Source organism: Ipomoea triloba, chromosome 11 (genome assembly GCF_003576645.1).
Source record: "Ipomoea triloba cultivar NCNSP0323 chromosome 11, ASM357664v1".
Classification (NCBI taxonomy): domain Eukaryota; kingdom Viridiplantae; phylum Streptophyta; class Magnoliopsida; order Solanales; family Convolvulaceae; genus Ipomoea; species Ipomoea triloba.
Genome location: NC_044926.1, coordinates 19793786 through 19809325, shown reverse-complemented (window position 1 = coordinate 19809325; position 15540 = coordinate 19793786). Strand labels below are relative to the sequence as shown.

Below are 15540 nucleotides of genomic sequence, written 5' to 3'. Positions count from 1 at the left end.
GATTGATAATGGTTGTGATAAAAATAAATGGAAAGACGGAGATCGGGGCCTTAGGCTTCTCTATGTGGTCTATCTTTGTATGGTTTCGTGAGCTAGAGATGTGGAGTAGACTAGGGAGTTCATGGCACATCACCAAGTGGCGTCACACTTTGGACTCCCACATCCTCATTCGGTTGGGGCATTTCATCGAACACTTTGTCTACCACTCCTCTCGGATCTTGTCCTTTCGGACTAAGAGAGGAGATGTGGGTGAGTGAGACTCGTGAGTGGCCGCTATCGCGTACACACTCACTTCCTTTGAGTTTGCTACCTAAGGTGCACACTTAGGTGCAAAGCAGTATGAACATCATCCACACAAGTTTATCATCCAACAATCAAAAAGCTCACATTTAATCTAGCAATTTATATCAAGCATCCACATAGATTAACCTTGGGGCCACCAATCCCCTTTCTACTCTACTCTAACATACTAAAGAAACAAGGAAAAGATATGAAATCTCAAAGAAGCAAATATTAGATTAAGAAATGGATAGAATAGTTACCACCCTCAAGAGGGAAGTCTTTTACACTTTGTCTTTGAAATTCCAATCTTCCTCCTTGGCCTTGAAGCTAATCTAATCTAGGAGAAGTGGAATTTCCCCCAAAAGGGGAGAAAAACCCTAAGAGACATAATCTATGCTATTGTATGCTAAAATCTACTTGCCTAAGGCTTGGGATAATGATCCTTATATAGTGGGAACAAAATAGGGGCAAGATAGATAATTTCCGCGCAGCAGAATTTTAGGGTGACACAGGGCTCTCGACGCGTCGAGCCCTCAAGGAATTTCCGGAAAAATCATACTGCACATTCTCGACGCGTCGAGCCTTGAGGCTTCGACGATTATCGCCACGCATGGTGGAGGGCGTGGGGAGCTACTGGATTGATTCCACGTCCTCTCACACGCGTGTGAGGCTGCGTGGGAGGCTCCTGCTTCACGGTTTCTTCATTTTCTGCTCAGTTTTGGCCTTAAGTCCTCCCTTTGGCTGTAGAATACCTTAAAAACATCTTCCATGATCGTGTTAGTGGTTTTTGGTCACATCTAAGTCTTAATGCATGAAATTCTTATAAAATGGGTAATAAACTCTACAATTCTAGCCCGTAAATGACCCTTAAAATAAGCTATTCTTGGTGCTTATCATGTAACATATAGTGAGGACTGGATTTCCCAAGACACTAGAAGGCATTTCATTAATGAGATAAACAACAAACTCAAAAGCAAAATCCCAAAAATGAGATGGAACAAAGGCATGAGCCATAAGGGTTAGCCTAGTCTCAACAATGTCATTATATCGTTGGCCTAGGAGTGTTTTGGGTGCGAAGTTAATTAAAATTGAGGATTTTGTGTTTATTAATAGTATAGATTATCATTTAGATGCACATTAAATTAATAAATTATTTTGATCATTAATCTTTGAAATTTTAATGGATGAGATTAGTTCTTAGGTTTCTACCTAAGGAGGGGTTGTTATTTGAAGCCAACCCATATATATATATATATATATATATATATATATATATATATATAATAGTTTCAAAACCTACGTTTGGATATCAAGGTATATATTGTAGCTTTACATGTTGGAGTGAGGTTTACTTAGCATCTTCGCTAATGTTTTAACTTGTTTTTTCATGTATGGAGTAGAGTTCTTCTCGTGAGCGTGGTAGTATGCTTTGTAGCTCCATTCCTACCTATTTGCTAGTTTGATGTTCTCTTGTTAAACTTATGGCTGTTAGACTTATAATTAGATATTTTGGGATGTAATACTTTGGTTCTTGTTAGTTCTTCAAATTATGTTTTTAAAGGAATGGTTTTGTAGACTCTTGCCTTAGCATTTAGGTTAGTATGACCTAAGTGTGGCATAACACCCCTTTTTAGCTTTATTTTGCTTCCGCTTTCATTATTAGTTTTTGAGAAATTTCCAGCTTTTCTCTATATTTTTTTTGCCTTCATTTTTATCCTAGAATTGGAGTGTTACATGTACGGGGCCCACCCTCGCTCACCACCTAGTAGGAGAGCCTATTATTGGTCTATTCCATGCATGTACTTCAGTCTGACCAACAACTTGTTTTTATTATAAAGAATTTTTTATTGCAAAATTAGTTCGAGCTCGACAAATTTTACCCTTCCAAGGGGGGAGAGGGGTCGTATCCAAGGATTCCAGACCAACAACGTCAGGAACATTGCAGACTGCGTCATTAGGGCCACTGTCGTACCTAGGCCGTCCAATTTTGATCCATTTGATTTTGATCTTTAAACCATCCGTTCGATTTTGATCTCTAAAAAAATAGCTCGCTCGCTCTCTTTCCTAAGGGCCGACACGGGATCCGATCTTCCTAGCTAACTGACGAAAAGGCATTTCCATGGTTGAACCCCCAGCTCGACTGTACGTGGAAACGGAAAACATTTCCTAAGGGCCGGATCGGGTGTGGAAATGTTAAACATTTTCTAAGGGCCGGCATGGGATCCTTACTCGCTAGCTACTCGGGTGTAGAAACGTCAAACATCCCTAATAATGGTCGGCACGAGATCTGAACCCGCTAGCTACCTGACTGAAGGATATTTCCATAGTCTAGCCCCCAGCTCGGTTGGAGGAACGTTATGCCCCAAGGTTGGCACAAGATTCGAACTCGCTTGCTACCTTGATAGAAGAGCCGACCTTTGACTAGGCCCACGGCCTGGGGGAAGTAAGCTGACTATCGTAAAAAAAAAAACATAAAACAAGGCTAGTGGTGCTAGCTTAAATTGTGTTTGAGCAGACAAAATACTTCCATTCAAGTTGAACCAGAAGCATACGTTTAAGCATGGAGCCCCGAGCGGCTTCGTTTAGGCCGGACGTTTACTCTCTCTCGCTGTCGAGTTCTCGCAACTCGAAGAGTGGGGGCTGATGATGGAGATATTAGAAACGGCCTAATAATTGGGACTTAGGATCTCGGAGCGCATAGCTTAGGGTCCAAGAAGATAATCTGAGCGGCCCTAGAAGGGTCAATGACCAGTCGCCCGCCTCCTGGCCAAGAATGGTGGGACTTGACTTAGTCTCGCAGCCCACCATGTGGACCTTGATTTAATCTCATGGCCTGTCATATTTCTAGATAGGTTGGTCGGGCTTCTTTCTTGTATAAATTAACGTTGCCCAAGTATTACAGATCATACCTACAATACATAACATATTAAATTACTACACAATCTACTTTTATCATCCTACATCAAGCAAAGGAGATATTATTGCAATTCTATTATCCTTTCTATTTTTATCCCATTATATTTTAAGCAAGCTTTATTGACCTAAGTAACGCGTACCCCGGGTCAATTAGTTCCATCGGTTACTTATTACAAAAATTTATACGTCAATATGAAGAATATAATTAGATTTCAAATAATTTCATATTTTTGGACTTAAAATGCGGTAAGAAATATATATATGTTGATTTTTTTTTAATCTCGGGATTCGAATATTCTTTAGAGCATCCCCAATAGGCATAGATTTTGAGGAGTTTTTGCAGGTGTGACTAGAAAAGAGAAGATGAGAGGGAAAGAAAAAAATATTTTTTTAAATAAAAAAAGAAAAAGGAGAAGAAATATGCACATGAACGCGCCTAGTGGGCGCGTGCACTACACACTCCCAACTAGGCGTTAGATGTGCGCCAAACGCGCACAAATGTAGTAGATTTCTGCCATTTCTCTCTCCGACGAGACCCACAAAATAACATGTCTTTAATTTGTAGGAAAACTCCAATCTCCTCTCTCTTCCACATGACTAAAAAGACTGCAAAAACCTCCTCAAAAGCCACAAATAGATATGCTTTACTTAAATGGCAAAAATGTCTTTCTAAAATGCACAATCATATTGTTGGAGTGTCCACATTAGTAATTGTTACATGGTTTCTAAGATTAGATTTGCCAACATGGAGGAGAAATAAAAAAGAAAGAGAATGTGAGAGCTCTTCTTGCAAGGATGTGATTTTTCACAAAAATATGTGGGACCCTCTGCCTACCATTGCTATCCGCGTTGCTCACGCATTAATGCACTGTTTAGACCTTTTTTTTTAATCAACTTTATTTTCTTTTTTTCTTTTTTTCTCTTTCCTCACATCTCTCTTTCCTAATTATATTTATAAGAATTTCTCAAAAATCATAAAAACATGAGGATGCCATTAAATGCGTGGAGGAAAGCAGTACATTGACCATAATTTATTTGAATAGTATTTTGTGAAAGACTTTGTTTTTTCTTGTAAAACTGAAGGCGGCGGAGCATACGCTAATCTCACTTAGCTCATAGATGTGGATGCGAACAAATCAAAGGTGGCGATAATCTTCACTGCCTCAGGCGGCGGAGCATACGTTAATCCCACTCACGGAAGTGGATGCGAACAAATCCAAGGCGGCGATAATCTTCGCCTCCTCCTCCTCGTTCATTATATTCTTTGAAGACCAAAAAAAAAAAAAAAAAAAAAACGAAGTTCAGATCGGATAATTCATTAGTCATTACGTATCGTGTATTGATTTAAATCTGTATATTTTATTGACCAAAAGCATTAAAATGGCATACGTTTTACTGATATTTTCGTCATATTTTGTTTTTGATACTACAATTTTAATTCAATTTTAAGTCAAGAGTTATGATTGAACTCTTAATTATTAGAGTTTTCTCTAATCAATATTACTTACATTTACAAAATCTAAATAAAAAATCTTATTTAAAAAAATACTTTTCACTTAAATTAAAAATCACCAAAGTTTTTGTTATAGAGTTTTGGACTTCTGGTTCTGTCTTTTTATTAAGAGTTGAAATGAAATTTGGGTGTGTTTGGTAATTCGAAAAATGATTTTCGGAAAATATTTTTCGAGTTTTTGGTGTTTGGCAACGTTCAGAAAATGCGAAAAATCAATTCATTTTTTCAGAAAATGACTTACGGAATTTTTTTCCCGTAAGTCATTTTTCGGAATGACCGTTTCACATGTTCTTGGTCAAAATGGTCATCTCACCCATTCCAGCGGAAACCAGTCTGCCGAAAATTGCTCTGGGTTCGGCCAAAAACCAGAGCCGATCCATTTTTTTAATAATAAATATTATTATTATATATATTTTTATATTTTAAATAAAATAATAAAATATATAATTATACAATTTTACTCATTTTCCAGAAAATGAATCAAACACACCAATACAGTTTTCCATAACGCAACCAACCACTGGAAAGGAAAATGTTTTCCGGAAAATGACTCATTTTTCCGAAAAAAACATTTTCTGGAAGTCATTTTCCTGCTTTTCAAACGGATCCTTAGCAATGGTCACTCTTGCGTGAGATCATCTCACAGATCTTTATTCATGAAGTGAACCGTGTAGAATCGGATGAGTATAAAAATGTAATACTTATACGAGACAAATACAATACTAATTAGGAATAAAGTGTTTATTACTTATAATAGAAAGTGTAATACTTTTGATACAATACTAATTAGGAATAAAGTGTTTATTACTTATAATAGAAAGTGTAATACTTTTGATGAAAAATGTAATACTTTTAAATCTTAATGTAAAGGCATTACATTTTTTTTCTCAAAAATATTACAATTTTTCGTATAAGTAATATTAGCAAGTGTCCCTTACTTATAAGAAAAATGTAACACTTTTGATGAAAAATGCAATACTTTTAAATCAAAATGTAAAAATGTTAGATTTTTTCTTAAAAGTACTCCATATTACAATTTTTTTTATATAAGTAATAAACACTTTATTCTTAATTAGTATTACTTTTTTCAATATAAATATTAGATTTTCATATTGATCTAACCTGTATCACGGTTAAAGATCAATGGGACGATTTTTACACAAATTTTTGCTATATCAGACAAAATAAAAATATCAAATTTATTATAAAAATATATATATTTTTTTAAAATTCACCAAATTACCGTTGTATCCGGTTTGTTTCGTTGTTACATCTCTTTGAATTTGGATAAGATCGACAAGCGGTGGTCAACTTGATTATCATCTACAACAGCTGTAAAAAAACTAAATTGGTTTTTGTTTATTATTCACATTCTGACATTTGAAACATATATGTTGACCACTAACAAAGACATCAATCTCTGCATTCCATTTTTTGGATGAAATGGTTTCATTGACATTTTTAGCAACTTATACCCTTACACTGAATTTGGTAAACAATTTAATAATATCATAGTTATCACATTACACCAATTTTACTTTTAATTTGATCAAAATTGATCCTTTGACTATTGATTTTATTTTAAATTTAGTCCTTCTGTTAATTCTCTATGAGGAAGGTCAAAGGTGTTAAATCTAAGAGCAAGAATATAAAATCAAATCTTTTGTCCTTTTTATTTTTCCTTATTTCTTCTTCTTATCAATCCGCCCCGCCCCAGCCCCACCTTCCCTGCTCAAATTCTTCTCCGGGGACCCCTCAACGGAAAGTCGGTAACCCATATGTTTTTAGGTCTCTGATTGTCGAATCTTCTGTCCATGTAGTCGGGGTATGAACGCCTGCAATCGGAGTTCAATGTTAATTAAAACCTTTATGCGCTTATAACTTGAATGCGGAAGCACAAAAAAAACAATGAACCACATGTATATAAAATTAATCAACTAAATAATGTTCATGATTATGGATCTTTAATTAAAACAAGAATAAAGGATAAAGACTTACTTGGTTCCATGTAATCTCTAACTTGAATAACCAATAATGCTTCACCTCTCTGATCTGTATGCCTTAATCACCTCCTGATGATACGGAGACTAGAAAACTCAGAGACTAGAAACTTATGATTGAAAAATCATATGATCCCTAGAATTTTCCTGGGTATTTATAGATGTGATGAGAACCCCTCTTTAAAGAGGAATGGGAAACTACCTTTAAGGAATATAAATCCCTCTAGGAATGTGAAACCTCCTTTTAGGAGAACCCATATCCTTTTTCCATTATACATCTTTTAACCCTTATGTACTTAAATTTTAACAGAATGAGAGGGAGGGAATTTCACCTAGTAATTCCGCCTTTATACATCACTAATCATCAATCAACGTGAGTCCTTATGGAATTACAACCTTTATTATATAAATCAATGTTAGGAAATAATTATTTCTAACATTCAATTGGTGCGGAACATTGGTTAAAAAGGAGTAGTCATTTGAGTTTCTCCCGGTGATTAGTATTGTCCAACTTCCATCATCTTTATCTCCTATCCAAACTCTTCCTCCAATTATTCCTATAAATACTAGCGAAGCTACTGGCCGCAGTAAAACGTCCCTTGAAGCATTAATATTATTATAGACGTATAGAGCATGTTTGGACTGGAAATGACCATGAAAATCTTCTTGTTTAATGGCTCTTTCTTCCTGAGATAGTGGATTTGTTTGAAGGGCAAAAGATTTGATTTTCACATTCTTGCCCTTAAATTTAACATCAACCTAGTTGAGATTTAACAGAAGGACTAAAATTGGAACAAAATCAATAATTAAGTGACTAAATTTGATCAAATTAAAAAGTAACGATAAAAATTAGTAAAAGTCAATAGTCGAAGGACCAATCCTAAAATTAACTCTATCAAAAAATTAAAAATGAAATTTTCTTAAATTTAAATACAATAATTGATAAAAATTTTGTAGAATGGTCAACAGATTTTATAATATTAAATTTGCTGCACATGCTCCAAGACTATTTAATTTATTGTTGTTTGTTCTCCAAAAAAAAAAATTTATTGTTGTTTGTACTACACGTAACTGACGTAAGTACTAAAACCCCCCTTGCGATACATGCATGCAGTGGACCACTTCGTTTCACACTTCATGACTTCAAACAAATTTTTATTTATTTATTTATTTGATACATTAAGGTTTATAACTTATGCTAGATTAATTTTAAATCTCTAAAATCTTTACGCAACTGGATGAGTAAAGTATAAGTCGCTCAATCAATTCTCAGTTTTCACCCTTATTTATACACACGCATAAGAAATTTTCAAATCAATTTTTTTGAGTTTTTCCTACCCTACCGCTAAAGCAAGACTTACATAATAACCATTGAATCATTGAGTTAAGCCCAAGAAGACATTTATTTATTTATTCATTCATTAATTCATTTTTGGATACATCAGGGATTAAATAATCCTATATATAGTTGAGGTTGTGCCATAGGATAATGCACATACCAAACACATACAAAATATCATCAAAATTATTGTTTCTAAAACTTAAGATGGAAAAAGTAATTTTGCTTTCATTCCTTGTGGCCCTCTCCATACAACTTTTGAGCATTGAAGCACAAATTATCTCTGACCCGGTGCTGGACAGCTCCGGCGAAGAAGTCCTCACCGGAACGGACTATAACATAGTACCGGCCGCCGGAGACACCGAAGGCGGCGGCGGCTTGACACTAGCCAGCGGCCCAAACTCTACCTGTCCGCATCTTGTAGTCCAATCTTCTGACGCTTCTTCCAACGGCTTCGCTGTCCAATTTTCATCCATTAATCCTGCCTTCAACAATGTCCAGGTATTGTTCATCATATGTAAACATTTTATTATTTGCTGCATATAATATGAACATTATTAATCCAAATTAAATTTAAAAAAATTTAAATAAATCCCAAAACTTTATATATGAAATCAATTAAGCCACTGAACTTTAAAAAGTTATAATTAAGTACATCAACATATTATTTTTTTATATCGAAGTTCAAAACAAACTAGTGACCTGTAATTGAATGCCACTAATTAGATTCAAGGGAGACTTTAGCAATCGATCAATGGTAGTCTGTCGTCTTCTCCGATGGAAAAGGCAACCACTGGTTGTCTTCTCCCTTCAACAAAAAAGGCCACCTGCTTGTCATCTTCTTCAAAGGTGACCGGTGACAATTTGTCGGTTGCCAATTTTAGTCGCTAGAGCATATTGCTAGAATCTTTTCAAAATTCTAGTGACATGCTATTAGAGTTAATAACCAGATTTGGACTTCGGTGCAAGAAAGTAACATGTCGATGACCTTAATTGCACTTTTTAAATTAAGTTGAGGGGTCTAATTGACTTTTCGTGTAAAATTCAAAGACTTATTTGACATGTTTATCATGTCATTGCTGATGTGGCGGTCATCATACAAATTTAAAAATTATTATTTTTATTGAACTTTCTAAGATGATTGCCATATTAACGATAACCTAAGGAACATGTCAAATTTAGTCAAATTGCATAGTTTTGGACTGTTCAACTTAATTGCACTTTTTTTTTTTTTTCAGTTGGATGACCTAATTATACTTTTGTGTGTAGTTCAGTGGCTAATTTGAACATTTTTCTTTTCAAAAAAATGTATACCTTGATGTTATAGCGCACGTATGTATGTATGTTGAATGGTGTGCAGGTATCAATAGATCACAACATCAAATTCTCGGCCGTGACCACTTGTGTTACGTCTACGGTATGGAGGCTAAACTCTGAAGAAATCAGTGGCGAATCTATTGTGACAATAGGCGGAGAAGAAGGCAACCCAGGCCGCGATACAGCCAACAACTGGTTCAATGTTCGGAGAGATGGAAATGCGTACAGACTCAATTTCTGCCCAATCCTGTGTGATGATTGTAGCTGTGGGGACCTTGGACTTTTGGAGGTTGATGGAATAACAATTCTTGCAATCACTGATAACCCATTGAGGGTTGTGTTTAAGAAGGCCTAATATATGTGTATATGTATTTGTGTATTAATTTGGAAATATAATCTTGTGATGTAATAAGCAAGACAAGATCTATCCTTGCCTTGTACTGATGAATAAATAAAGTTATGTCAAATAAAAATTACGAGTTTTAATTTGTACGTGTTCATTGTTAGAATATGTATCTATTGTCATAAAACCATAATTCTAAATTAATGTTTTTTTTTTAAATTTTATTTTAATGGCTTAATCATTATTTTCGTATAAGTTGGAGTTCCTATTGTACACTTCGATCATTTAATTTACTTATGGACTTATGGTTAGGCTATGGATGAACATTAAACTTTGTTTGGCGCATCTAGCTAAAATGGTAGCTGCTATACTTTGAAAATAGCTAAAGATAGATAATCGAAATAAGAAAAGTTCATCAAAATTAACGATTAAATAAGTGGATAAATGTTGCCAACTACAATGTAGTGTGATGGCATTCCGATTACCATTTCAAATGGGTAGTCATAGTTTAGAACCCCGGTGATGGGGGCTTAATTAGATTCTATGGGTTGAAAATGTTTGAGAAAATAATAAAAAACAGATACTAGCTTGTAAAGAATCATGAGTATTACAAAAAAAATAAAAACAACAAAAAATGGTACAAAAGTGGAAAATTAAAGATCATAAATTTAAGGATATAATATGAAATTAAGAAAATTTTAAGGACCACAACATAACCTAAGGTGATGTGAATATGTTATCCAGACCGAGGAAACATCACTAAACATGAATTATTATTTTTTTTTTTTTGAAATCCTAAACATGAATAAATTTATTAAGCCTAAGTACTTTTCTTTTAATACAATCTTCAATGGCAGAACACGGTTGATGGATATATCAAGTCTGAGTCAAGAAGAGATGTCCAAGTATATGGATGGGGTCTGGAGAGCAAAGCATAAGACTATAAGAGTGGGGGTCGCTTGAACGGGATGCATAGGACTGGAGAACCATGTCCGGGTAGGGCACGAAAGACTGGAGAGCAAGACCTGGGCTAGATGCGAGGGCCTCTGGGCCGGCCCTGATCAGCTATCGAGATTGACATCCAAGGTTCGTCTCAAGGCATGAGGCAAGGACGGTTAGGCCTGGACCAATTCTCAAAGCTCATCCTATTTTTAGGGGATTTGTTAGGGAGATTAGTTTGTATAATATGCCTTGTCTAGGCCAAGATACAATCATGTACTTTTCATTACACAATCTTGTAATGCCCACACCAAATCGAGAAATCTTCTTGCAAAATACTTGTCCTTATTATCACACTGTATTTATGGCTCATTCTTGTTTTCTATCCGGAGTTAAATTAATTTGAACTCGAGTCAATTAATTTCACCATTGGTGCTTTCATTGAGAGCTTAACATATAAGGTCGAGCGTGTTCCTTAATCGATACTTCCTACCAAACCAACACTTCAACAATGGAGAGATCCCATTCTCGTAACTCCTGGGACTTCGACAACGACACTAGTGTCACCCCCAAGCGACAATAACTTGAACGGGGTCGCAGGTCAACAAACTTTTCCACTAGGTCAACGGCTAGACTTGAGGGGACACTTGAACAACATAACAACCAGGGTGGAGAACCAACCCCAGGCCTACATCCTCCGTCACTCACTATAACCTTGCTGACCCCGGGCATCCAAGTTGGGGTGATTGCCATCCAATGGGCCATGAATGATTATGCTCAACGAGTGGGAATGCTTAGAATGCGGAACCAAGTGAACTTGCACTACACTAAACAATATCAATGTTGGGAATGCGGAACATTTGGATCAAGATATATTGGGAAATGATGATGATCTAGTTGAAGTAAATGTAAAAATTGTCATAAATTTTGTTTACACATGAGAAACTTATAATAGAAAGTTAATAGTACACTCATTAACGACATATTTTCCTACGCAGTTGCCCTTACTATTTCATATGATAACCTAGATGGCTCGATCCAAAACTGAAAATCAATAGCAGAGTGTCGGAAGCTCCCTGACTGGTTAAAATAGAAAGAGGCAATTGAGGCAGAGCTTAATTCACTTAACAAAAGGAAAGTATTTGGTCCCACTGCACCATACTTACCCCGAGAGATGTGGTTCTAGTAGGATCTAAATGGGTATTCATACGGAATATGAATGAAAATAATGATGTGGTTAGATAAAAAGCGAGATTAGTAGCTCAAGGATTTACACAGAGACCCGAAATTGATTTTGAGTAGACATATTCTTCTGTTATTGATGGAACTCCGTTATGCTATTTGATATCACTACATTGAAATTAAATTTGGATATGCAGTTGATGTACGTCGTGACCACCTATCTATATGGGTCACTAGACGCTGATAATGTGTGTGTGTGTGTGTGTGAAAATACTCGAAGGTATTCAAAACTCTAAGACGAGGAAGAAGAATGTTTGGAACATGTATAGCATCAAACTATAAAGGTCATTATATGGTTTGAAGCATTCGGGTACACTACTACAGGAAATGCATTTAACGTCGCCTAAATGACGTCAGTTTCTTAAAAAATCGACGTCAAAAAACCGACGTTGTATCCAATTAAAAAATATTTAATTAATATACGACGTCGGTTCGAAATACGAACCGACGTCGTTTATATTTTAATTTAATTAATTTATTTTTTAAATAGCATTACGGCGTTGGTTCGGCAATGAACCGACGCCGTATAGTATAAAAATAAAATAAAATAAATACGACGTTGGTTCGCTTACGAACCGACGTCGTATATATATAATTTTGTATTTTTATTTCGTATTTTCCGATTTTTTGAAAAAAAAAAGAAAATAAAACACTACGGCGTCGGTTGTTTCACCAACCGATGCCGTAGCGTCTAATTAAAGGCCCCCACCGAAAAACCATTCAGATCTGAACTGTTAGCTAAATCTCCAAAAACGAACGCCCCAGCCACAGCCACCGCGCTCCACAGCAACAGCCATCGCGCTCCACATCGGACAGCCATCGCACAGCCGCCGCACCTCCACATCGCAAACCCATCGCACAGCCGCCGCACGTCCACGGCGCTTCGCCGCCGCACGTCCACAGCGCACAGCGCTTCGGCACCGCCTAGCCACCGCCCACCCGCCCAGACACCGCCCGCCGGCCCAGCCACGGCCCGCCAGCCCAGCCACCGCCCCCGAGTCCAGCCACCGCTCGCCACCGCACATCGCACGTCCACTGGTAATTTTTTTTTTTTGAATTTCGAATTTTTTTAAATACATTATGAATTTTAAGAAACTATTATGTATTTTAGGAATTATAATGTATTTTAGGGCTTAAAAATTAATAATTTCTAATTTTATGAAATTATTGCGTATTTTAGGCCTTATAAATTAATAATTTTGAATTTTAAGAAATTGTTGTGTACTTTAGGAATTATTTATAATATATTTCGAATTATAGGAATTATAATGTATTTTAGGGCTTAAAAATTAATAATTTCGAATTTTATGAAATTATTGTGTATTTTAGGTCTTATAAATTAATAATTTTGAATTTTAAGAAATTATTATGTACTTTAGGAATTATTTATAATATATTTCAAATTTTAGGAATTATAATGTATTTTAGGGCTTAAAAATTAATAATTTCTAATTTTATAAAATTGTTGTGTATTATAGGCCTTATAAATTAATAATTTTGAATTTTAAGAAATTATTATGTACTTTAGGAATTATTTATAATATATTTCGAATTTTAAGAATTATAATGTATTTTAGGGCTTAAAAATTAATAATTTCGAATTTTATAAAATTGTTGTGTATTATAGGCCTTATAAATTAATAATTTTGAATTGTAAGAAATTCTTGTGTACTTTAGGAATTATTTATAATATATTTCAAATTTTAAACAATTATTATATATTTTTAGGAATTATTTATAATTTTGAATTATATTAATTTACAAATAATACTTGTAGGTATTAGTTAGATTCGGGATTTATTTACGGACGTGGATAACTATGTGGTGAGGTAAGTTTTTTTCCTATTTTTATTTGTGCTTTGGCTTTATATTCTGCATCCTGTGATTAGCCACACCGTGGTCTATGTTTATTTATGCTTTGGCTTTATATATTGCATCCGGGGATTACCAACACCGTTGTCTATGTTTATTTATGCTTTGGCTTTATATATTGCATCCGGTGATTAGCCACACCGTGGTCTATGTTTATTTATGCTTTGGCTTTATATTCTGCATCCGGTGATTAGCCACATCGTGGTCTATGTTTATTTATGCTTTGGCTATATATTCTGCATCCGGTGATTAGCCACACTGTGGTCTATGTTTATTTATGCTTTGTTTGTTATTATTATAGAATTTGTTGAATTAGTGTTAACTTAAGTTTAATTAGGATTAATATTATTTTAGATTGGCTTGTGATGGATAAAAGTTGGATGAATGCTTCTCGAATTAGTCAAGAATACGATGATGGAGTTAAAAATTTTGTAGGGGGCATTGGATGTTGATGGCTATTTGTCCTAAATTATATGAAATCTATTGGTTTGATTCCATTGGTAATCCGCCACGTGATGATATTAAAGATATAGTTGAAACGTATGTAAATTTATAAATATAATTAATACTTATTATTAATATAGTGATGTCAAACATTTATGTATATTTTATATGTCTTATATTAATAGGTCTTTGAAGGCAACAAGCATAATAGGTGGAAAGAAAGCAAGTCGTCAAGTAAAATGGATTACATGTTCGGTAAGTACATATATCTTATTGTTTTTTATTAATAAAATCTCAATTATATTAATTATTTCAAATGTAGTGTGCCATACAAAGAGGATGTACCGAATGCGGATATTATGTGATGAAATTTATTTTGGAAATCATTTCATTGGGAACATGCAAGGGAATGAATAAGGCAAGTACTTTAATAAAATATCTTTCGATCTCCTTCATATTTTTTAAAATACTAAGTTATTAATTCTTTTTATTCTCTTTTAAACTTTATAGCTTTTGGAGAGACAAGGAAGATTGCCATACAATCAAAAAGAAATTGATGAAGTTAGAGACATATGGTGCCAATATTTAGTTGATGAATGGGTTGATAGATTACTTCTTTAGCTTGATGAATTGTGAGATTTATGTTAAATACTTGTTGTTTATTAGTGTTATTGAATTGTGAGATTTATGTTGAATATTCAATGTTTTATTAGTTATTGTAGTATACTTTATTAGTTTGATAAGTTGTGATGTTTATTAGCTTTGATTAATTGAGAACTTTATTAGTTTGATCAATTGTGAATTATAAATGTAAATTTGTTACACAGGTTCTGAAACTTATGTGTGAATTGAAAATATACTATACAGGTTTTAGGTAGATTCGTAAAATATTTTTAATATTAAAAAAAAATAATAAACGACGTCGGTTAATAAGAACGAACCGACGTCGTTTATATATATATATTTTTAAATTAATTACGTACGGCGTCGGTTATTTTAAATAACCGACGCCGTATATTTTTTTTTATTTTTTAAAAAATAAACGACGTCGGTTATTTCATATTAACTGACGTCGTATTATTTTTTTAATTTTTTTTAAATAAACGACGTCGGTTTTCTTAAAAAATCGACGTCGTTTCATAATTTTTTTTTTAAATAAACGACGTCGGTTTTTTTAATAAACTGACGTCGTTTCATATTTTTTTTATTTTTTTTAAATAAACGTCGTTTATTTATTTTAAAAAATAAAAAATACATACGGCGTCGGTTTTTACAACCGACGCCGTATCATTTATATACAACGTCGGCTAGATCAACGTCGATTTTTAACCGA

The 15540-nt window shown here is 34.4% G+C and overlaps 2 protein-coding genes across 2 annotated transcripts; both read left to right on the top strand.

The window, feature by feature from the left end:
- Positions 1–8216: 8216 nt before the first annotated feature.
- Positions 8217–9859, top strand: LOC115996447 (miraculin-like). The gene is made up of 2 exons (XM_031235669.1): positions 8217–8551; positions 9411–9859. Exons 1-2 carry the CDS (start codon positions 8258–8260, stop codon positions 9720–9722), a joined length of 606 nt encoding a protein of 201 aa, XP_031091529.1. The 5' UTR covers positions 8217–8257; the 3' UTR covers positions 9723–9859.
- Positions 9860–12634: 2775 nt separating this feature from the next.
- Positions 12635–14945, top strand: LOC115996452. The gene is made up of 6 exons (XM_031235675.1): positions 12635–12929; positions 13669–13720; positions 14199–14303; positions 14393–14462; positions 14530–14625; positions 14718–14945. The coding sequence occupies exons 3-6, from the start codon at positions 14209–14211 to the stop codon at positions 14826–14828; spliced, it is 372 nt and encodes a 123-aa protein (XP_031091535.1). The 5' UTR covers positions 12635–12929; positions 13669–13720; positions 14199–14208; the 3' UTR covers positions 14829–14945.
- The last annotated feature ends 595 nt before the right edge of the window (positions 14946–15540 follow it).